The sequence below is a fragment of the Carassius carassius genome, chromosome 19, assembly GCF_963082965.1.
Source record: "Carassius carassius chromosome 19, fCarCar2.1, whole genome shotgun sequence".
In the NCBI taxonomy this organism is placed as follows: Eukaryota; Metazoa; Chordata; class Actinopteri; order Cypriniformes; family Cyprinidae; genus Carassius; species Carassius carassius.
The window spans coordinates 9564103-9588225 of NC_081773.1; the positions used below are offsets into that span (position 1 = coordinate 9564103).

A 24123-nucleotide genomic window follows, 5' to 3' on the forward strand; every position below is an offset into this window, starting at 1 on the left:
AAAAAGAGGAGGACAAGAAGTGTACAATGTTATTGTTGCAAGTGTTTACATTTGTTATCATTTTGTCCTGAAGCACTTTACTTGTGAACTTCTCTCTTTTAAATTGATGTGGAGAAAATGAGCCTAAACATGTTATCTGACTGGAAGGCAGGTGCATTTATCTCAGTTAAGTACTTTCCTGTTTTTTTTTCTTCTCTTGCTGGACCTCTTTTGAATCAGATACTGGCTTCTTCAGTAATGAAGTAGTCACTCCCTATGCTGACTCCACAAAAGCCTGAAGCAGCCTGATTCATGACTGTTTTATGCTAACTCTGACTGCCTCCATCTAGCACTAAAAAACAGAGCAGCATATTTAAGAGTCTGCACTAGCCACCTGCATGACACTACATTTAGTTGATTAACATTCTATTGATTGGGAAGGGGGCATGAATCAGCAATAACCAGTTTTGATTAGTAGGAGGATGAAGTGTACACGCGTTTTATTGATGTTTGTTGGTGCAGGCCATAGGCGAACTGCTTTCTTATAAATGGGTCTTTCTATGCCTCAGTCATGAATGTTCTGAGGGGCATTCTCATTTTTAGCAGCATCTCATTTCTTTTTTCCCCTCCGTCCAGCTCTTTTTTGTTTTTCTTTAATCATTTTTATATGTTACTCTGGCTTTGTTCCAAACGTAGTAAGCTGCCTGCATATGCAGCATTTTAATAGTTCATTAATAGTTGAACCAAAATTTTTAATTTTGCCATCATTTACTCACCCTCATGTTATTCCATACCCATAAGCCTTTCTTATGTTGAACACAAATACAGAGTATTTTCAAGAACCAAACATTTGTTGGTCCCCATTGACTTCCAAAGTAGGGAAAGAAATACTATGGAAGTCAGTGGGTACCATCAACTGCTTGAGTACCGGCATTCTTCATTTTTCATAATATCTTCTTTTATGTTCAACTTAAGAAAGTCATACAAGCTTGAAACAACATGAGGATGAGTAAATGATGACAAAACATTTTTTTTTGAGTGAACTATTCTTTTAAGGCTTCATAAGGTAATTTCCCTACCAAAGGCTTAAAATGTAGGCAGCATGACTGTGCTGTATTCTAAGATGTTGTTTTTTTTTTGTCTTGTTTTTGGCTAAATCTTAGGACAACATTCTTCAGGGCGAAGACAATCCCAGGATGCAGTCTGGCGAGTTCAGTGAAAAAGGATGGAGGCTGCAATGAACAAAATGTTTATCAACAATAATACATTCACTAGTAAAATAGTCTTTAATGAAATGTTCTTTTCACACATTATTTATGTGTATGCATGCATTTTTATTCTTAAAGGGATAGTTCACCCAAAAATCATAATTATGTTATTAATAACTCACCCTCATGTTATTCCAAACCCATAAGACATCATCTTCGGAACACAGTTTAAGATATTTTAGATTTAGTCCGAGAGCTCTCAGTCCCTCCATTGAAACTGTGTGTACGGTATACTGTCCATGTCCAGAAAGGTAAGGAAAACATCATCAAAGTAGTCCATGTGACATCAGAGGGTCAGTTAGAATATTTTGAAGCATCGAAAATACATTTTGGTCCAAAAATAGCAAAAACTATGACTTTATTCAGCATTGTCTTCTCTTCCGTGTCTGTTGTGAGAGAGTTCAAAACAAAGCAGTTTGTGATATCCGGTTCGCGAACGAATCATTCGATGTAACCGTATCTTTTTGAACCAGTTCACCAAATCGAACTGAATCGTTTTAAATGGTTCGCGTCTCCAATACGCATTATTCCACAAATGACTTAAGCTGTTAACTTTTTTAATGTGGCTGACACTCCCTCTGAGTTCAAACAAACCAATATCCCAGAGTAATTCATTTACTCAAACAGTACACTGACTGAACTGCTGTGAAGAGAGAACTGAAGGTGAACACCGAGCCGAGCCAGATAATGACTCGTTCACGAGTCAAGAACCGTTGCATCGGTTTTCGGATCACCAGTAGTTCTTTTGGACAGTTCGATTCAATAAACCGGTTGAAGAAAACGGTTCACCAGTTTTTTTGCGCTCGACGTAATGGCGTCATTGGCGATGATTGCCCTTCATTCAAGCCTTTTTACCCGCGGTCATAACATTAGCACTGAATCAGTTCAGAATCAATCACCAAAAGAATCAGTTCGGTTCAGACGCCCTGTGTGTCAGTCTGCTTCACGCTGAATCACACATGCGCAGTGTCATCAGCTCCTCGGTTCTCGAATCGGACGCGTCTGACAAACGGTTCTTGACTCATGAACGAGTCAGTCTTTTGTTCGTTATCTGGCTATAAATTACTCCGCCAAATTTAAAAAGTTAACAGCTCAAGTCATTTGTGGAATAATGCTTATTGAAGACACAAACCGTTTAAAATGATTCAGTTCGATTTGGTGAACTAGTTCAAAAAGATCCGGTTACATCGAATGATTCGTTCACGAACCGCATATGACAAACTGCTTTGATTTGAACTCTCTCACAACAGACACGGAAGAGAAGACAATGCTGAATACAGTCATAGTTTTTGCTATTTTTGGACCAAAATGTATTTTCGATGCTTCAAAATATTCTAACTGACCCTCTGATGTCACATGGACTACTTTGATGATGTTTTTCTTACCTTTCTGGACATGGACAGTAGACCATACACACAGTTTCAATGGAGGGACTGAGAGCTCTCGGACTAAATCTAAAATATCTTGAACTGTGTTCCGAAGATAAATGGAGGTCTTACTGGTTTGGAAACGACATGAGGGTGAGTTATTAAAGAGTAACTAAACCCTAAACCAACTTTTTTTAGTAACTGATCTATAAGAATGGGGCTTTATTAGTGCTGTTCATTGATTGACATTTGAGTATAAAGTGTTTTAATTCTACAATATATGGTGTAAAAACGTGTGAGTGATGCCCTCTTCAGGTTGAACGGTGGCTACTGCAGTTGATTTTTCCTATTGGATGTTGCGGTGGCAAGTAACGTAAGCGGTGGCAGGTGACGTAAGCAATTTCCAGCTCACCACGCCCCTTGGTACGAGCTACCACGCCCCTGCCAGTATAAAATCATCTTGTTCCATCAAAATCACTGTAGTGAGTCAGGAGCTGGAATTGCGAGTATTGGTAACGACCAGAATAGACTATTATAGCATCTTTCAGCATAGCAATTATATAGTTATTTAGATCTTCAAGTTAGCGTAGATTTATCTGTATTTAGTACAGTGGTCAGGATGGTACGGAGGTGTGTTGCTAGTTGCGACAGCACTGCTGGACTGCATAGTTTACCAGCAGACTTTAAAATTAAGCGCCAGTGGTTGCATGCACTTGGCCTGGAAGACCGCAAGTTCCCGCCTAGAGCTCGAGTGTGCAAACTGCATTTTACACAGGATTGCTTCTCCAACGCCATGGAGGTGGAAATGGGCTTCTCCACACAGCTCGTGCTGAAAAGCGACGCGGTAAGGAAGTTAAGACCGCAGTTTGAGCCAGCGGCTCGAATTGATATGAACAGACACCTCGACACCCTCCACTTCAGGTAAAAGTGGGGGAGAAAAGTCCTCTACTTCAAATGATCGCTCTGTTGCAAAGCTACTTGCGTCATTACAGTCACTCTCCATTTTAGCGTCTCTGACAGCAGCTGTCAATCAATCGATCACTGTGGGTCTCAGGATCACGCCGCACTCGCTCAGCCTCCGCCCTAGGTTCGTCCCCTCTATCTCCGCTGTGATCTGCCCACTTTTCAGCATTTTTCAAATATTGTCAGTGGGTGGAGTCAGTCTCTGAGCAGGGGTTTAGTTACACTTTAATGACATAATTATGATTTTTGGGTGAACTATCCCTTTAAGTATTTTGTTGTTAGCATAGCATGCTAACACCAGACTGTGTCCTTTTTGTGAAAGGGCACAATTTGTGTGGCTCTCACAGTTGCTGCTTAGTGTTCAAAATCAATGATGTAGTTACATCTGATGTTGGGATGTTGCTATAGAAGGCAGGTTTCTATAGACACCAAGGCAGCTCACTAGTTCACTAGAGATTATGTCTCTGTGTCTGTCTTAGGTCCGCAGGATGTATTGTTGTCCAGCATGCTTTGCCAGGCTGCTGTGTTCAGAGCACTTTGGTGCATGTGTCAAACACATTAAGACAGATGTGTTTAAAACACTCTGGGGTACGGGGTTCAATGAGAAGGACTTTTGACACACCGCATAACACTGCAGCTGTAAAGCCCAAGAGAGGGAGCATGGGATGGCAGTTTAGAGTTGGAGAGACAACTAACCCTGTCTATACTGTAAATGAGCTTTATGTTGATTGCTTGCATTATATTCAGCAAAGATGTTTACACTGTAGTTCCTGTTGTGGTGGCCTTCAGTTGACGGACGCCCCGTTTCTGTTTCTGACACAGCAACTATTCCTCCCACATTATTTTCTCTGCCAGTCTGAAGTAAAATTACTTTACTTATGAAAGCCATTTGTCATCCAATATAGTTGTTTGATGTCTGGTGCCAATACTTTGTTTGAGAGCAGGCTGGCTGATTTAATAAAATAAAACAAATTAAAACACTTATTTTAATTCACAATATTAACTACAGTATGTTTTATAAAATTCTTATTAAAAAGTATTCATCTATTGATAGATGAGGCTGAATTAAATATTATTTGTTAAATATTCTACCATCCAAAAGGTCAGGGTTAGTAAAAATTATTTGTAAGAAAATGTTTTTTTATTCAGCAAGGATGCATTAAATTGATCAAAAGAGACATTGAATACATTTATAATGTTACAAACGTTTCCATTTAAAATAATGTTCTTTTGAACTTTGTATTCATCTAATAATCCTGGAAAAATGCATCATTGTTCACTCAAAAATATTAAGCAGCACAAATGTTGTCAGCTTATAAGTGATTCTCAAGCAGTAAATTAGAATGATTTCTGAAGGATCAAGTGACACTGAAGACTGGAGTAATGACACTGAAAATTCAATGATGTTTATTAGGTTATTTTGGATCAAATATATGCAATGCAAATAAATGCAGTCTGTTATATCTAAGCCTGGTTCTGGTTAGACATGCTAATTGAAATTTTTTTTGTTCATAACAAATAAGTAGCTATAGAGAAGTACCGTAATATGTTTTGTTTGGCTTTGCTTTTTTTTTTTGAACAGCCTAATCCAGGTAATCTTTTTATATCAGTGGATTCTTTTGAACGTAACAGTGGCACACCAATTATTTACCACATTTTATTCTATATTTCTGAGGTCTTTATTGTACAACTTCATTGCTTCTAATGTAGATTATCTTGACATGACACTGCTCATGTCCTGTGTTGAGAGATAAATGAAGGTTGATAGGAGAGACTTCTAGCTCTCTCTTAAAAACGTCTTTAATACTTTCTCAAAGCATGCAGGGTGCAAGATTATAATTTTCTTTTACAGGAGTATAATGGTTTGTTTTATTAAGACTTAGTCTTGGAGGCAGAGGAGAGCAGATGATCTATCTGACTTGTCATTCTAACAGCTTTCATATCCTCACAAAGGCTAATTTAGGTGCTGTCCATCTGATACAGACACAGCCCACATTAAAGCACGCACAGATGAATCTTTCAGTATCAGTCAGTAACCCATATATTGTGACATTGATAACTACTTTGTGTTTCAGAGCCATCTCTGATGTAATTAATCTGCTTGAATCCATTGGATAAGTTTGAAGTTCCTCTGCGGTGTCGCAAGCCATCACTAACAGAACTTCTTGGAGGGAGGAAGCAGCCCGCCATTTTCCTCTTCCCTCTTATTGTCTCCTTCCACTAATAGAGTCGGTTTTATTATTGTGCTTGACAGGTTCTGATTCCACTGTCAGATGTAATTTGCCATCGATCTCACACCTTTTACACACCTGTGTGAGAGTGCTCTCTTGTGTGTGTTGTGTGTGCTTTCTTCCGTCCCCGGTCCATGTGACCGTGTGTCTGTAACCATGTCCGTTTAAGTTTCAAACTGCCATATATATATCTGTAATTAACGCCTCTAGACTGCTACAGAAATAACAGTCGTCAGTGTTCAGAAAGTGACTGTGCCACTCAAATTCCCGCTGAATGAGATATCAATGAACTAGCAGATAATCCATATTCAAAGCTCTCGCAATTTGGGCTGAGAGTATGAACAGCTCTGTAAAAATCAACGTTATGTTGTTTAAATTGTAGGATGACAAGTAAAATGCCAGTGTCTGGTTTACTGAGGAGGCTCTTTACCCTGTCGAGCAGTTCCACTTGAAAACAGACTATTGATCCAATCTAGGAGTCTGAATGCTTCAGTATTGGTTTCTCATGAGTCGTGAAGCCCGAAGGTTGTCAAGGATGGTATGCACTTGTGGGAGTGTGTGATTCTTGCTTGGTAAAGGGAACTAGACCGGGTCCAGTGGGCGCATGATTGGGTAATCGATCTGATGGATTTAACTCATTTGGCTAAAGTAAGTTTGGACACATTTGTTCTCCTCGTATAGAGGTAGTGCTGTGATTAAATAGGAAGGGGTAAAATAAGTGGCAGTATTGAGTTGGCTCCTGCTCCAGGCCTGTTGCTTGGCCCACGTGTCTTAATTTCCTCAGGTTTGCTTAGAGTTTATCCAATTAAGCCTCAAGAAACGAGATGACTTCAGCTTTTTCATTTCAGGCATGGTTTATTAGGACTGTTAGCTATGTGGAGTTAAGAGTTAAAACAACAGCTTAGAAAATTTGCGTTGAGGCTGCTAATTGTCTCTTGTGCTCAGTCATGTAGCACTTTGGTGCTCAAGCGAGTGATGTACTGTAGGTTTGTAATGTTATTCCTCTCATTTCTGTGTGCAGAATCTACAGAACGCCATCATTTACCATGGAGTTACTATAGTAACACTGACTGCACCATGATATTATAGCAGTATATTGTATCTAGTTTTATAATATTATTAATGTAGGCATGTATTAAATGAGTAAGATAATGCAATATAATTTTATGTAATTTATATTTTTGTGATTTAAGCTATAGCGTTTGTGCATTTGTATTTAAACTACTGTTTTTTACACACATTGCTAGAAACCATATCGTTTTGAATAATGAATTTTCATCTGCATTCCAACTCAAGCTTTTGCTACTGTCAACTGAAACTACAGACAAATGTGCATTTCTAAGAGAAAAAAAAAGTAAATTTTATATTCTACCTATCTTTTCATATTCACCTGTTTTTATGTGGGATAACCTTTGACCTCAGTCTATTATACTGTTACATGTGATGTTTCGATATCGATCATGTATCAGTACATCCTTTGATATGTATAGCTCAAACCCTCTTTTAAAATCAGTCTCGATTTTTTTTCACAGTTCATTACCTGTCAGGTGAAAATCTAATCTCTGATTGCTTGTCAAAGTGCTGTAGTAGCACACCTCTTAAGTTGATTTGAGATATTGATGTTTATAGTACAAACCGTGTCAGTCTATTTATCTTTAATCTTTAACACTAATATAGTGTGGCAGATTTATAGAATAGTGTTTGTTATTATGGTGTGAATTTTTGTGTTTTGTGTTTTTGCGTGTGTTTGGTGGTAGCGGATGGGGGTGTTAAAGATGAAACTGAATTGAATCCTGTCTGCTTTCATATATGGGCAACTCTTACACGTTTCCCTTTGGATGCTGGCCCAGCCAGTTTTATTGGAGGGTCGACATTCTGCTAGGAATAAATGAGACATCACACAGAGCCAAATAGGAAGGGAGACAGAGAGAGAGAGAGCAGGAAAGCGAAATATTAGCGTGAAACCCTTTGCTCTCTTTTCTGCTTCCTTCTCTCCCTCTCTCTCTTTTCTCCCAGGGTGAGCAGATTGATGACATTTCTAAAGCTCCATGCTCTCTCCACCCTCTGGTACAGAGGAAGTGCTCCTCTTCTCCCCTGCCTCTGTGAATAAATCAAAACCCTTCCTCACTGATCATGACCCAGCCCTTCTGCAGTGTGTGTGTGTGTGTGTGGAGAGGTCCCGGCCATGAAGATCTGTCAGGAATATCAGTGGGCCTAATCAGAAATAAGGGTTTTGGTCTTGGGAAAGGAATGATAGCAATCAGTGATGGATGGATGGATGAATGGATAGATGAGGAGGTATTGGTTGAGGGCAAGGGAGGATTGCGTTGAGGGTAATGCTGCATGCCATTAAAAGTTTGGAAGTGAGAGATTCCTACTTGATGGCTCTGTTCCAAAACCTAGTGAGCTGCCTTGCTGTTTACTGCCTACATAGGCAGCATCCTAATTGAATTTGACGCCAAAAGGGACAAATAGGTGTACATAAGTACATAAGCTGCAACTCCACAAATGATTAATACATGGCTAGGCCTGTCACGATAACAACTTTTTGTTGTGCGATATATATTTGCCCCAGAAATAATTGCGATAAGCAATAATATTGTAATTTTAAAGACCATTTTATGCCACTAAATATATAATCATAATGTAAGAGCATAATAATGCAAGAAGGCCTACACACTTCCAAATGACAACAATTTATCCATCATGGAAATTAAGTATCAAAATACTAGATACCTTAAAAACCGGAATAAATAGTAAATAAACATTTTCTAACAAAAAGTGCAAAGTAACAAGTAGAAAAAAAGAAAAATTCACAAAGAAATTGAATGGAGATTTTTCCATCAACGGATTTTACCCTGACCTTCTTTTCTCTGTAAATTAAGGGTGCACACTATTGCTGAAAAACACAATCACTACTCAGTCAGATGTTCATATGCACAAAGGCACAGATCCATAAACAAGACCATATCTGCAGATGAAACTTTTTTTGAAGAAGCATTTTTTTATAAATTTGAACTAGCACTTCATGACTTTACCATGTTACATACAAGAAGATGCAAAAGACACAGGCGCAATTGGAATGTACAAAACATGGTGACATTAATTTTTAAGTAAATATAATGGGCAATATATTGCGTCGCCAAAAAATATTGATGTCATGTACATATATTGCACGATAAGTCGATATATTGATTATTGCAACAGGCCTATACATGGCTTGCTAAGGTAACAATGTGATACTCTAAGAACCAGAAAAATACATTTTGTAATTAAAATTAAGGTACTGTTAAAGGGATGGTTCACCCAAAAATGGGTTTATTAGGATTCACATCCCTAATAAAGTCGTTATTTTTGGTTTCTTTGCGCACAATAAGTATCTGAGCAGTTTCAGCTGAAAGAAACTTGCATTGATTGATCTTAAAAGATATCAGTGCCTTTGTTTTGTCTCAAGATGGACAGTAAGGTTTTCTCTCTCTCTCTCTCTCTCTCTCTCTCTCTCTCTCTCTCTCTAAGGGATCTCTGTAATTATTACTTAAATGTCCTAATTGAACTATGGCCTAATCCTGGTTTAGTCTAAGCCCTGTCTGTGAAACCATGTCACAGAGTTGAATAATTAAGTTTATTAAGGATGATGTGTTTATGATGGAGCATTACTATTCAAAGACTTAGTAAGATTTTTATTTTTTGTATTTTATTTAGATTTTTTAAAATAAAAAAATAAGTCTTTTATGTTCATGTCTGCATTTATTTGGTTAATATTTTAATATTAACATTACAATTTTAAAACATTATTAAAATTAAATAACTACTCTCTCTCTCTCTCTCTCTCTCACACACACACACACACACACACACACTTTCCTGAATGTCACAGTGTGTATTGTTTATTTATGTGTTTACTCTCCTGCTGCCTCTCTCAGGCAGGAAGCCTCTGGTATTACCAGCAAACTCCTCTTTCCGTCCCTGACTGCATTCATTCACTGCATTCACTCTCATATACATATGCTCTACATGCACAGATGCACACGTGAGGAGGCCGCTAGAACAGCAGTGCAGTAGAAGTCTAAGTGCAGTGTCAGTGACTCTGGGAATAGGGACAGATGTATGTATTTAACTGTGCTCACACACACAAAGTGAAGTGAATGGATGTCATCGCATACTGAGATCAACACATTACAAACTAGCCATGCTGGGCTCTTTAGAGGTCCTCTATAGCGTCCTGATCCATAAGGTAATGAAGGCTAGTGTGAATCATTTGATTTCTTTATATGTAAAATTGGTATAAAACATTTTGCAGTGTTGCCCAATTTCTAAAATGTTTCATTCCACATATAGTGCGTTATTTTATAGCCATGATGCACTCTTGATTTACAATGTAAAACTGACACTTGCTGACAATACTGTTCCAGTGTGAAAATGTTTTTGATAGAATTCTATTATACTGACAAGACTGCATTTACTTGATCAAAAATATAGTAAAAAGTTAATATTCAGAAATATTAATGCAATTGAAAATAGCTGTTTTCAATTTTAATTCATTTTCATTTTTTTATTCACTTTAATGCTTCCTTGTTGAAAAAAAGTATGCATTTCTTAAAAAAAATCGTCAGTCTATTTATAAAATGTGTTTTTCACTATAATGAGAAAAATATGCAGATTGGTAATGAGTAAATAATCTTTAGACATTAACTTAAAGTTAATGGCAAGTGTTTTATTTTTCTTCACTGAGTGATTTGCTGAGAACATTAGCGTTGAAGGACTGTAGGCAGACAAAATTATCATTTGGTCAATGTTTCAAATATTAGGTTTGCTACTTTAGGGGCGAAAGAACACCAATCACTCCCTCATTTTCATTAACTGCTGTATGTGGAGTATAGGCAGAAGTGTGATTGAGTGGACAAATGAGAAACCTGAATACAGCTATTGTGTGATGCTTGTAGAGTTGTCTTTAAACAGCAGTTATGGTGATTATGTATCACCCAGATGATTACCCAGAGGATATTCTAAATGTTAGTTTTCAAAAAATCAAATATGATTACGCTACGTGTTTACATGTGTTGGATGTGTGTATTTCTGTCATTGGTTATGCATTGTGATTTGGTCAGTTTTTCTTAATTCTATGTGTCAGTCTGTGCAACTTTTTTATTTTTTTAAATGAAAACTTTTCTTGATTGCATCATTCTCAGTGCTTCATGGTATTAGTTGGGTGATTTGCTTGTTATGATTCTCTGATTGATAGGGTTTTTTTTGCAAAATGTACAAAAGTTTTTTTTTTCACCAACGATTAAGCCGTTAAGCATGATTTTTCGAAAAATTAAGCTGGAGTAATATGCACTGATTACAAAAACCAACAATTAACAAATTAGCAACTCAATTCCCCTATGTTTTTCCCCTTTTGAAATCCGAATCTTGCACTCTGCTCCTCTGGGTATCTCTTTATCTGTACATTTCAACTGTATCTGACCAGTCTGCTCTAATTTTTGTACTGCTCTGCTGTATGTCCCACAGCTGATCGCTGTATACGAGGAACAGGAGGCCCAGCAGAGGGGCGCCATGAGTCCCGGGAATGGAACAGGGACAAGAAGCAGCCTAAACGGACAGTCCAGCCCAGAACCTTATGACTCTGAACTCGCCTGCTTTCAGCCAATCAAAGGAGGAGAGATCGAAGTCAACTCAACTGCTCTCAAATCCAGTATGTATCCAGTAGAAAAGATGAGTACAATCTGTAAAAAAGGATTGGTTACTGTATCCGTGTTAGAGTAACAGAGCTGTGATCAAACATAAGCTTTTCTGAGTTAATGGTGAGTGAAATAATTTACTTCCACTATGAAAGATATTATTATATGCCATAATCAGGCCGTTTTAAGCTTGAAATGCTTTGACTCACTCATGTAGCTGTGAACAAATGAACACCATTCTTACTGCATCACGGCACTCTTTCATATTAAAGTATCACTTTTAATACACAACTCACCTTAATCAACCTCTGTTTCATATCTTTAAACTGTAATAATATCTTCCTGAAAAATTTCACCATCAGAGAAAAAGCAGTTGATGCTGAGATGTACGAAACTTTTTATATTCAGACCTATGGCTTTTTTTTTCTTCATATATTTGGGACATATTCTCTTAGTTTGGACAGGTCTGGAAAACGTCAGTCGTTTCAGTTCTGTACTACTGCTCTTCAGGGAACCATGTGTTTTTCATCTGGGCAGGGTTCACCTCTGCCTGATGTCATGCACACTTCCAATACAGAAAACACACACCTATTTCTTTTTAAATGTCACCGTGTGTGTGTGTAATTTAGAACAAGTTTACACTCTGAAATGAAACCCTCAGTGAAATAAGCCGGGGAATCGTGTGCATGTATGTTCGCTTGTGTGAGTTTCTTTGTGTCTCCTTGTAAATCTGCCCCTTTGTGTTTTAAGTTTCATTACAAAAGTAGACATGGGGCTTGCAGAGTTCAGCGTGCTGAAAAAGTGCCTTTTTTTCCACGATCCAGGCATTCCTGGGAAGTGCTCGAGTTTCCTCATCTCTACTTCAAGGTAGAGGTGTCAGTTGACTGAGTGATATTTTCCTCTTTCATTCTCCACGGCTGTAAATATGCCGTTTGTCACGTCGACAGGGTCTGACATACATCTGTATCTGGATCATTTGTAAAGAAGAGAGATCACACGTGTCTCTGCATATACAGACATGATGTTTGAGTGGGGAAAGAAAGTGGTAGGAGAGCGTTTCAAATTGTAACTCAGAGGTGTTCACACATGGCGTATGAACATTAAGCGGTTCATGCCCTCTGTCTGGCAAAACTATGGGGTCTCTAGGTGTGTTTTAACACCTGACATTAACATGCGTTTTCAGTAGAGTCCTGCAGTGATGATGTATTTTTGTTGGCCAACCTGGACGTTAGCATCACTTAGGTTCCCTCAATAAAAACTCATTTGGATTCGATTTCATTGGCTTTGAGGTTATTGCAAGAAATAACCAACAAAAGTTTGATTATTACAGGTTTTGTTCACCCTCAAAATCTTCACAAATGAGCACAACAATGAATTTTGAAGCTTATGTACAATTGCCAAAAATAAACAAATTTAAACAAATTTATTTGAAAGTTGGGTATAATTTGAATGGGCTATTATTTTTTTATTTCTACATCAGTTAAGCAGGTAAAAGTCTTGAGTTGATTTTAAGCGTGCCATTTGCCTTTGGAAGCTTTTGCTGTGAACCCACATCATGCAGTGGATGCAAAGGATCTCTCCATACAAGGGAAACAAAACAAACCCATCAGAGAGATAGCAGGAATATTAGAAGCGGTCAAATCCACAGTTTGGTACATTCAGAAAAAAAAGAACGCAATGGTGAGCTCAGCCACATAAAAAGGCCTAGATGTTCACTGAGGACAACAGTGGTTGATGATCAGACGATCCTCTCCATGGTAAGAAAACCCTTTCACAGGATCCAACCAAGAGAAGAACAGTCTCCAGGAGGTAGTCATGACACTGTCAAAGTCTAAAATCAAGAGAAGAAAATTCGTGAGAGAAAATACAGAGGGTTCACCACAAGGTGCAAACAAGGCCAAACAAGTGCAAAAAAAATCTAAAAAGCCAGACCACTTCTCGAAAAGGATTCTTTGGATGGCTGAAATTTACGATTAACCTGTACCAGAATGACAGGAAGAAAAAAGTATGGAGATGGCTTGGAACAGCTCATGATCCAAAGCATACATCATCTGTGAAACATGGTGGAGTAGTGTGATGGCATGAGCATGGCTTCCAGTGGCACTGGATTACTGGCGTTAAGTGATGACGTGACAGAGGACAGAAGCAGTCGGATTAATTCAGAAGTGTATAGGGATATTCTCTCTGCCCAGATTCAGTCAAATGGAGCAAAGGTGATTGGGCGGCGCTTCATAGTACAAATGGACGATTACCCAAAATATGCAGCAAAAGCAACCCAAGAATTCTTGAAGGTAAAAAAGTGGAATATTTTGCAATGCCAGTCTCGTGATTCCAATCGGGTTGTGCATGCATTTTTTCTAGCTGAATACCATACTAAAGGCAGAAAGACCCACAAACAAAACAAAAAACACTAGGTCAGTCCTACATACAGCACCATTAATTCTGTTCTGGTGGCATTCAGAACCAACATTATGAAAATTGTGTTAGCGTCAAAATATTTGTGTACCTGACTGTATATAGGCCTGTATAACAATTTCAACAGATACCAAATCAGAAACATCTAGACTGACTAATATAGATTATTATTCTAGATTATTCTTTAAAGTGATAGTTCACCCAAAAAAGAAAAGTCATACATCATACACTTGCTTCAAACCTTGAGTTACCAAAAAGGCTATAGAAATTATTCAGTCAAGATCACTGAGTGATTTTTTTTATTCTTTTGTTCTTTGAATAACATTGATGGCACAGCCAGCAGCAGGAATATTAGACTGCTGTCACTTTAAGACCTCAGATCGGATATACTGTAATATTTTCTTTATCATTACCAACATCACCACCATTACACAACATTTTTCACTACCAGCTTTCAACAAAACTAAAATGTTTGAGTTAGAATAGTTTGTAAGATTGTGATAAACACAAGGCTCTCAGAGAACCTGTGTAGTCCCATTTAGACAAGTAAAGGCTCTTAAAAAAAATCACAAGGGGTGTTAAATATATTTTATGTTGTAGAATAATGAGCTGGGATGATGAGCTGGAAGTCCATTTCGGGGTTTCGGCCTTCAGAAATATGTCATTCATATTTCACATTAAAATGTGCAAATGCATCCTGAACACATGGTGATTGGGTCACTGAACAGGTGGTCAGGGATTGTTTCAGACCGAATTCGACAAAGACTTTAAAAAAGACTGTGCCTTTGTGATGTGGTTGCACGATTTTGTGGACACCTCAGTATTTTGTTGAAACTCATGATCCCTGCAAAGATTTATCATTAAGAAATAACCTTCCAAATCAATGAGACACACAGCCTGGTATTTCCCCAAATACCCAGCGTATAGTCCAACCCACTTCTCTAAGTGGATTATTCTTCCTGTTCAAATGAATGCTCAGCCCTCAGCCATCCATGAAAACAGGAAGCGCACGCGTCGTCACAATCCAATCAGCCACCTTTCATTTAGTTATATGATGACCTGGGAAATCCTTGTTACCAGAGCAGCTCTCTAATACTATTTTATGCTCTATAGGTTTGTTTTATTAACCCAATTAATTCACAAAGCAGAAACGGGAAAAAATAAATCAATATCATCATTTTGAATAGATTGTTCACCGGCTGGGCAGAGCAGAGGAGGAGGGCTGAATTTAATGTAGAGGTTCGCCCAAATCTATGAACGCAGTTACTTTTAGCTACGAACACTTGATTTAATGCGTAGAACATTGTCACAAAGAGTGCTGTATTGGACATTTGTGTGAAGGTTTATGGCCAGTTGTATGGTCAGTGTCACTTTGTATTTGCAATAAACAAACAAACAAACAAACAAACAAACAAATAGATACTATATTTTTCAAATATTTGGGGTTGAAATTGTCTTGAATTTATATTTCTTTATATTCTTTATTTTTTTTTTTTTTATTCTTGCTAAATTTATTTGATTATATTGTTACAATTTAAAGTACATTTAAAAATATTTTAATTTTAAAATAAATGCATTCCTATAAAGGCAAAACTAAATATTTAGAAGCCATTATATTTTAGCTTCTTAATATTTTTGTGGAAACCTTAATGTTTTTATTTTTTATTTTTTTAGGATTCTTTGATGCCTAAGAAGTTCAGAAGAACATCATTTATTTAAAATATCTTTTTTTTAAACATATTTTTTTCAATATGTTTCTTCAATATGTCAGTTTCTGACTTTTGTACTTCACTACAGAGGGACTGTTTTCGAATCTGCGTTTGCGTGTATGCAAGTATGTCTCTAACTTTAGAGTAAAGGGAAATGAGTCATTGTTTTGCCAGCATTTGAAGCTGTTTTTTGGGTACTGGCATGCCAGAAGTGACTGTTTACATGTTCAGTCAGTGAGTATGTGAACTCATAGATCATTTTAATTTGATTTGAAAGGATGTTGTTTTGGCACTATGGGCTGTTTAGAACACATATGTTTGCACTAGTGATGTCTGCTTTGATACGTATGCCCAGAGGTCTGTTGAGACCAGCAGTGTCATGTGGAGTCTGTCAGTAAGTACACACACACACACACACACGATTGCTAGTAGAGAGATTCCCCACATACTCCCATCCTGCACACTTCATATATGTAATTTAGATGTTTTCATCATATGTAGTTTCGTGTAAGGTTCAATTGGCTGCTCTGTGCTGTGGTCAGGATATTAAACATAAGCATTTATTCTTTTTGTCTGTTAATTGTTGAAATGTAAGCTTTCATTCATTGCTCATGTTCTGTTTGTTTTATTACAGCAGACATGCGTGTGGCTGTGTCACACGTATATTTCAGTGATATCTAATGATACGTGAGCTGTTGGGAAGAGGAGGTTGTGGATTTGTTCTGACACATTTAAACATTCAGCACGCTTAGATGTTTGGCATTAGAATGCTTGAGTTAAAACATGAGAACGACTTTAGTTGAAAGACTTTAATTAGTTTGTCACACTGGAGCAGCCGTTAGACAGTTCTCATCACTCATGGGGCTCACTTTAAATATTAAGTTAGAGAAACGCTAAAGTTGCTCTGCATTCTTCAGTTGGAAATAGTTGGCATGTGAAAATTGGAAATGCTCATTTTGAGATGAAGTGACATTGTTGGGCCGCTGAATAATTACTAGGTTAGCTCAGAGCTTATGGGCACTTTTAGAAAATAAACTCTATTTTTATTCTCTAAGCGCTTTTCAAACTCACACTAGTTTGTTTAATTTGTTTGTTAACAATGTCCAACAGGAGATTAATAATAGTATTTTTTTTATTTTTTTAAGTCTTGAACATTTCCACCAGTGTCATTTCCGTCACATCTCGAATCCTGTAATTTGATAGCATTCTGTGATGGAAACTGCATTTATATACAGTATATATATTTTGCAGGAAAATGGCCTTCATACTAAAGCAAATTTCCCAGCTAATGTTTTATGTACATTAAATCCACACAATTTTAACAATATTGTCACAATTTATATATATATATTATATATATATATATATATATATATAGTGTTACATAACTATTTATTGAATTGATTAATTTAAACTGTCCGAATAAACAAATTTACATATATTGACATTATATACATATACAGACTTACATATATGCTACTCAGTCCTTTCAAGCTTCCCATGTTTTTCCTATTGACGCTATCTCTAACCTTTGGGTCGCTTTGTTGGTCTTCTGGGTGATGTGTCCCTCAGGAGCCGCTGTTTTAAATTACCTCAGGCACTCTGAAGCTCTCCCCATTGACCGTGTGCACAGGTCTCTCTCTTCCATCCTGACCTTGCAGTCTGCTGAAGTACCGGCACTGATGGGCAGTGTAAACATCTCCGCCGCGATCTCCTGCCTAATCCCAAACAGGCCACATGGCAGCAGAGTGTCTAACGCAGCATTTGTCATGCTGTCAGCCGTGAGATGGGCCAGGGGGAGAGAACGAGACATGAAAAAGCAGGGAAGCGAAGGAAAGAAATAGGGCGGCATGAAAGACGGACGGCAGGAGAGAGAAGGGAGACTGATTGTGATTTAGGGCGAGTCAGATGAAGGAGAGAGGAAGTACATGTTTTAGCTCAGAGGTCTCTTTCCACTGTAGCGTGTCTGGCAAGTGTCACCTGAGGCCTTGTGGTTAAGATCTGTGTCTGGTCTGCGTGTAGAAGTCTGGAAGGAGGGTTATCTTCTACACGGAGGAACCTGAACGCTTTTATCACCTCTGACATGTTTAGGAATTGTTCCATGACATCACTGTAAACTCCCATAGTTCATGGGGCTTTTTGATGATGTGCAGAATTCTTGTAAAATGTTGAACTAGACTAACAGTACACACACTCTTTATTGACAAGATTGGAGACAGGTTGTAAATGTAAAATAGGACATCTGTACATCATCCGAGCTCTGTTGGAAGTCAGGATGTCTCTTCCGTCTTTAATCACACAGAAAGCTTAGAGGTGCAGCAGAAGGTCTGTTCCATAAATAATAGCATACATTTTGTTTTTATGATTTTAGCAGTTGCATTATCACGGTACTACTATTCAAAATTTTTGAGTACATTACAATATTCTGAAATATTAGATTTTAAAATAACTGTTTTCTATTTGAATATATTTAAAAAATCTAATTTACTTCTGTGATGTAAAGCTGAATTTTCAGCATCATTACTCCAGTCTTCAGTGTCACATGATCCTTCAGAAATCATTTTGATTATGATTTGGATGTTTAAGAAACATTTCTTTTTATTATCATCATTGCATTTTGAAATTACGGATTAATTATTATTTTTATTTATTTTTTTGTGGAAACCCCAATATATATTTTTGTCAGGAGTTTTTGATCAAAAGAAAGTTCAAATGAACAGCATTTATTTGAAATAGAAATATTGTGTATTATCATAAATCTCTTTAAATTGGTCACTTTTGATCAATTTAAAGCATCCTTGGTTTCTTGCAAATAATTAAACTGATACATGGACTCTACACTTTTTCAAGATAATGCTTTAATTATTTTCATAATTCATATTTCCATACTACTACTATTTCTGCTTTTTACAGCATGTACACTGTGCAGAGTATGCAAGTTATTTTTTTACAGCATGTATGGAATATGATGAGTTCACCTTTCATTTCCAGTAGGACGAATGCAAACTGCAAATTTTAATATCTCTTTCTTGTTTATAAATATAAATTATTAAAAATATAAATTACTAGACACTGCTGACACCATTAAACGTGATTTGGTGAGACAACAACATAAGATAGACACCAATGGAACGTTTATTGTAGTGCAATGCGTTCTATTTCACATACTATTGTAAAATAATATCCTGTACATAATGCACACTGCACAGTATTCAGTATGTTAGAATCCCATTCTGAACACGGCCCTTAAGTGCCAGTAAGAGTGATAAACTGTGATACATTTTTTGGGGAAGTTTTGTTCATTTGCTATCACCAGAAAATGAATCATGAGACTTCAGCAAGTGACTAGTCTAATGCAAAAACCACTGATTATTTATTTAATTTTTATATTTTTATCAGCATGTTACAAGATTTTACTATTTAAAATTCCCTCCTGCCCCCAAACACACATCCATGAAACACATTGTGAATGAAGATGAGAGATTGAAAATATATATTTTTTCTTTTGTTTTGTTTAATCAATAGCTCCAGATTTAAGTGCATCCAGGGTGTTCTTTCAATCAGGATCAATACTTGACCTTACAAATATTTTTGACATATGTCTTTACATTTTCTGTGGCTTGGTGAGACCCCAGGGGTTTGATATCCAAACGTTGAATCTCTAGTATCTCTTTAGCATTTCATTATGTCCTTAAAGACCTGTCAGATCCTTTCGTCCTGAGCTGGTAACTGTGTTCAAATGCGCAAATATGCACGTCATTGACTTTCTTCACTTCTTTTGTGTTTTTAGTAAAAGTAACTAATTCAACATTTAGGAGAGAGATAGATAAAGATGAAGATAGACAGTGATGAGTGAAGACCCTCAGGTCTACAGTTTTAGACCACTGAGCAGAACGTCCCGCTCATCTCCATCTGCCTCCAAATCTACACTCATCATGTTGTTGACACACCATCCATTACCCTCTGCCTTAATGGCCTTCAGCTCTCATCCAATCAGTAGGAACCGGAGCAGCGTGATCTGAGACTGAGGAAATCAGTCAAAGACAGAGTCTTACAAACATCCTCTGAAAGCGCATCACGCAAGGCTAATCGCTTATGACTGAGAGTGATAGATGCTGAAGAACTATGGGGAGAAGGCCAGCCTTTCTAATTGTGCTTAAGGTGTTCACTCTTGTTCCTTGTCATTGCAGGACATAGCTGCTTAACTCTGTTGCTAAATGGAGGGCTGCTGAATTTAGACCCCACTGTTCGAATATGAAGGAAAGGTGCTTAGCTTGAATGTTTTTTAGATGTTGAACACTGAGAAACACTGAGGGGCTGAAGTAGACTAGATAAAGACTGCAAAAATTAAATGGAGAATGCAAAAATTATATATATATATAAAAGGGGTGTGCAGCGAAGCCAATCTAATTAAAACAGTAAAGGTTCCTATGCAGTTTAGAAATATGAAAATTGATTTAAGTAATTTCCAGGAAATGCATGGAAAAAGGCAAGTGCAACATTGCTATTTTATTTGCGCCTATTTTATTTATAAAATTTACACTCATTTACTTTACACACTTGCTACTGCATTGTAATATTAGAGGTTTATGTAAATCAACATGATTTCCTTTGGCTCACCGGTTCCTGCGCAGTTTAAAAATGTAGGCTAGCTATTTCCCTCAAGTAATTTCCAGGTCTAGAAAAGTATGGAAAAAATGAGAACAGAGTATGGAAAAATATTTGTGCTTCAACTATTTGTCCTATTCAGTGTTCTAAAGTATAAAATTAATTTCTAAAAACAAATTGATCATACAAATAGAGTGCTGTCATGACAAACGTTTAGTAATCGTCTAAGCACTGACTGAATTAATTAAAGGCACACTTTTTCATTACGCATGAATCTTTAAGCAGTCTTAAGTCTTTTTTGAACTTAACAACTAAACAAATGTGTGTGTGCCACGCAAACCAGCAAAAGATAAAGAAGCAAACATGTATGCCTAGTAGAAAATATATCTGTATCTAAGCTGATTATTAGCCTACTCTTGACAAAGAGTTGTTTTGGTTTTTGAGAGACGTGCAGAGACGGCAACGCGGCTGTTTGATTGATGATCGTGCAGTGCTTATTCCATTCATTCATGTTTTTTTTCCCAGTAATTTGAAAAGTAGACATGCTTAAATTAATAACCACCTGTGTTTGCACATGCACACCAATTATTTACAAATGTTGTTCTTGATGAAATACAGTATGAATGTTACTGAATAAAAAGTTTAGCCAATCAAAACAGACTATCTACATGTAGACATCTTATATGTACAGTATTAGTCTGTTAAAATCTAAGGTTAAATAAAGGGAGGGAAATTATGTAAAAATAAATTAAATATACATGACCACAACTGCACCTGGAGTTTATAAGACAAAATAGTGTTGGAAATCTAGTGTATAGTGTTGACTTCTTTTTAGTGTTAGTAAGGACAAACAAACCATCCCCAGAATGAGTTCAGTTCCTTATAGTTGTATCTGCATACTGAGTTGGGATAGGCAAAGTATTTTTAAATTTTAAAATAATTAAATGCCCCACCTCACCTTTAATGTTGACTTAAGCTTCTTAATAAAGGTGTTTTATAGGTGATAGTAAGGCTTTGAATGTGATTTTATTTATAGTGGTTACTGTAAATAGTTGTTCTCATTCTGTTTTATTGTCAGTCTTCTTGTGACTCATTTGTTCAGGGTGTCAGTGCTCTGTATTGAAGAGCTTTGATTAGACTGGGCTTACAGCAGAGATCCACACACACACTGTCTGACAGAGACGAGCCCCGCAGGAAGGCCCTTTCGACCGCCAGCGGAGATCCTTACAGTTCTGTCTCTGTCTGTATCTTTTTTTTCCCTCCTCTCTTACTCTCGCTGTCTGCTTTTTTCTGTGTGATGAGGAGAAAAACTCAGGATGACGGTTTCATAAATCCATAGCCATAGTTCAGTTCCTTTTCCCTGTCTTTTTGGGTGATTGCCATCTGAATTTAATTCCTGCTTGAGGAAGAACTTTATTCTTATTACAGGAGAATGAAAAGAAAGGAAATCATCTTATAATACAGGAAGTCATATAGGAACAAAAGAGTATAGAGCAGGGGTTCATACCAAGAGTCTGCTGGTGGATGTTGTAATTACACCATCCAGTTCTTCAAACAATATATTTCAGCTTTGACAGTCCTTCTGAAATATTGTGCAGTCTGATGAAATGTGTATTTTAAAATGTATATTACGTTATATTACATTATTGTCAATGACTATATCCAGAGCATAGTTATGATATTTGAAAGGAATATTGTATTATATTATATTATATTATATTATATTATATTATATTATATTATATTATATTATATTATATTATATTATATTATATTATATTATATTATATTATATTATTACTGACCAATTTGAGGTCAGTAAGGTTTTGTTTTGAATTAAAAAGTATCTTATGCTCTCCAGGGCTGCATTTATTTGTTTAAAAATACAGCAAAAACAGTCATTTTGAGAAGTATTATTACAGTTGAAAATAATTGTTTTCTATTGTTATTATTTTTAAAATGTATTGTATTCATTTGAGTGCCAAGCTGAATTTTTTGGCATCATTACTCCAGTCTTCAGTGTAACATGATCCATCAGAAATCATATGCTATTGTAATGCTCAAGAAAAATGTATTATTATTTTCATTGTTAAAACTGTTTTTCTGAGTACTATTTTTGGCAGAAGATTCTTTGATGAACATAAAATGCAGCATTTATTTGAAATCTAATTTGTATGTAAACTACCACTTTTGATTAATGCATCCTTGCTGACAAAAAAGTAATTTTATCAAAAAAAGAATGATAAATAAACTTACTGACAATAGACTGCAGTATTGTATTGTACCCTATTGTCATTGAAGTATAATTTAAAAAAAAAAATTTTTTAGAGGGACAGAAGAATATATAATTATTGGCTGTTGTATCAGTCAGTGTTTCTATATCGGTTCGTCATGTATCAGAGCACAGTCCAGCAGTTAACACAGTGTCCTCTCTTTCAGTTTACACGGCTCTTTATTAAACCTGTTTATCTGTATTCATGCACATGAGCTGTTATATTAGTCTCCTTCTACTGGATTATGAAGTCATGCTCCTCTGTTGGGCTGGTTGTTAGATGTAATTGACTGAATGGAGAGGAGCAGCGCACAGACTGCCTCTCTGAACAGCTGGAGGTCTTCAAGAAAACATGTTTCTTATAGTCGCATTGAAAGCAAGGCTGAGGGGTAGCCTTGGGGGCTTTCCTCCCACTAGATCCTGTGCTTTAGTAGACAGTTAGAGAGTGAGTGAGAGCTTGTGTAAATGTTCAGGTTTGCATGAAGACCCAGAGATGAGTTATTCTGGACACACTGCTGATCACCTGCTATACTAAGCAGAGTGTGTGCTTAGCCATGTGAAACTATTATAAAACAAAACTTTGCACCATTTGTGCTACAGCCAAAAGTAATTCAAAACAGATGTAATTTATATAGATGTCTTAAATATAGCCTCAGTTTACTGGTCATGAATTCTGTATATTGCTCATATGGTCATCTTTCATTTTTTGGTTTAAGATCTCTTTACTAACATGAAATGCACTGCATCTGACATCCTTTATCTTTTTGTATTCTGTTTAATAGTGTCAAATTATTTTAAATAATATTCAATACAAATTCAATAGTATTTCAGACGAAATTATAATTGTTTATTTTTTTTACAATATAAAAGGATATACTGTATTTACTATATCATGAATGTGACAGATTTGGGATAAAAAAAATGTTACTTAATGTAACAATTTGGGATAAAAATGTTGCCTTTTTTCAAAAATGAATAAAACAGAAAAAAATAATATTGGCAAATATATTTATTATCAGTTATAACATATATTGTAAATACTTGGTGTATTAGTCATTAATAGAAGATTAATAGATACTTATATATGAAGAATAAGATTGTGTAATTATAAGATTATTTATTAAAATTGTAATATATTAAAGAATTTGCAGTATATTTAAAATATATAATATATATTAATATATAAAAAATTATATATTTAAGAATGCATGTCATCCAGAACATTTGAAAAATTCCTACCTGGCAACCACACAGAACACCTAAGCAACCACACAGCAACAAAAACTGAATATATAATGCGAATGTTGATATTTTTTTTAATCTCATATGCAGTTTCAATATCACCGGAGAGTCATCTGGGGTCTTGTGTGCTGAGAGCTGTTGCCCATATGCATGGTAAAAGGCATTTTAAACTGTTGATGGGAGGCAACAGGTCTGAAAATGTATGCGGTGCGCTTGAGGGAGGCAGCAGACTGGAATTTACAAAGTGTCATGTCAGAGCCTCTGACATCCAGACAGCTGCTGTTTGCTGTGCCAAAAATGAACAAAATATTCCCTTAAACCTTCTTGAAATGCTGTCAGCTTTTTTCCCTCCCTCACTCTCGCAGGGTGCTTGACGTGCCCCTGCTCC

The 24123-nt window shown here is 36.5% G+C and overlaps 1 protein-coding gene across 1 annotated transcript in view; it reads left to right on the forward strand.

The window, feature by feature from the left end:
• pard3bb (par-3 family cell polarity regulator beta b) overlaps nucleotides 1-24123 on the forward strand; it is a 314959-nt gene that overhangs the window by 57475 nt on the left and 233361 nt on the right. The window contains exon 4 of the mRNA XM_059499737.1: nucleotides 11320-11503. Coding sequence (XP_059355720.1) covers nucleotides 11320-11503 — 184 coding nt within the window. The remainder of the gene's footprint in view (nucleotides 1-11319; nucleotides 11504-24123) is intronic.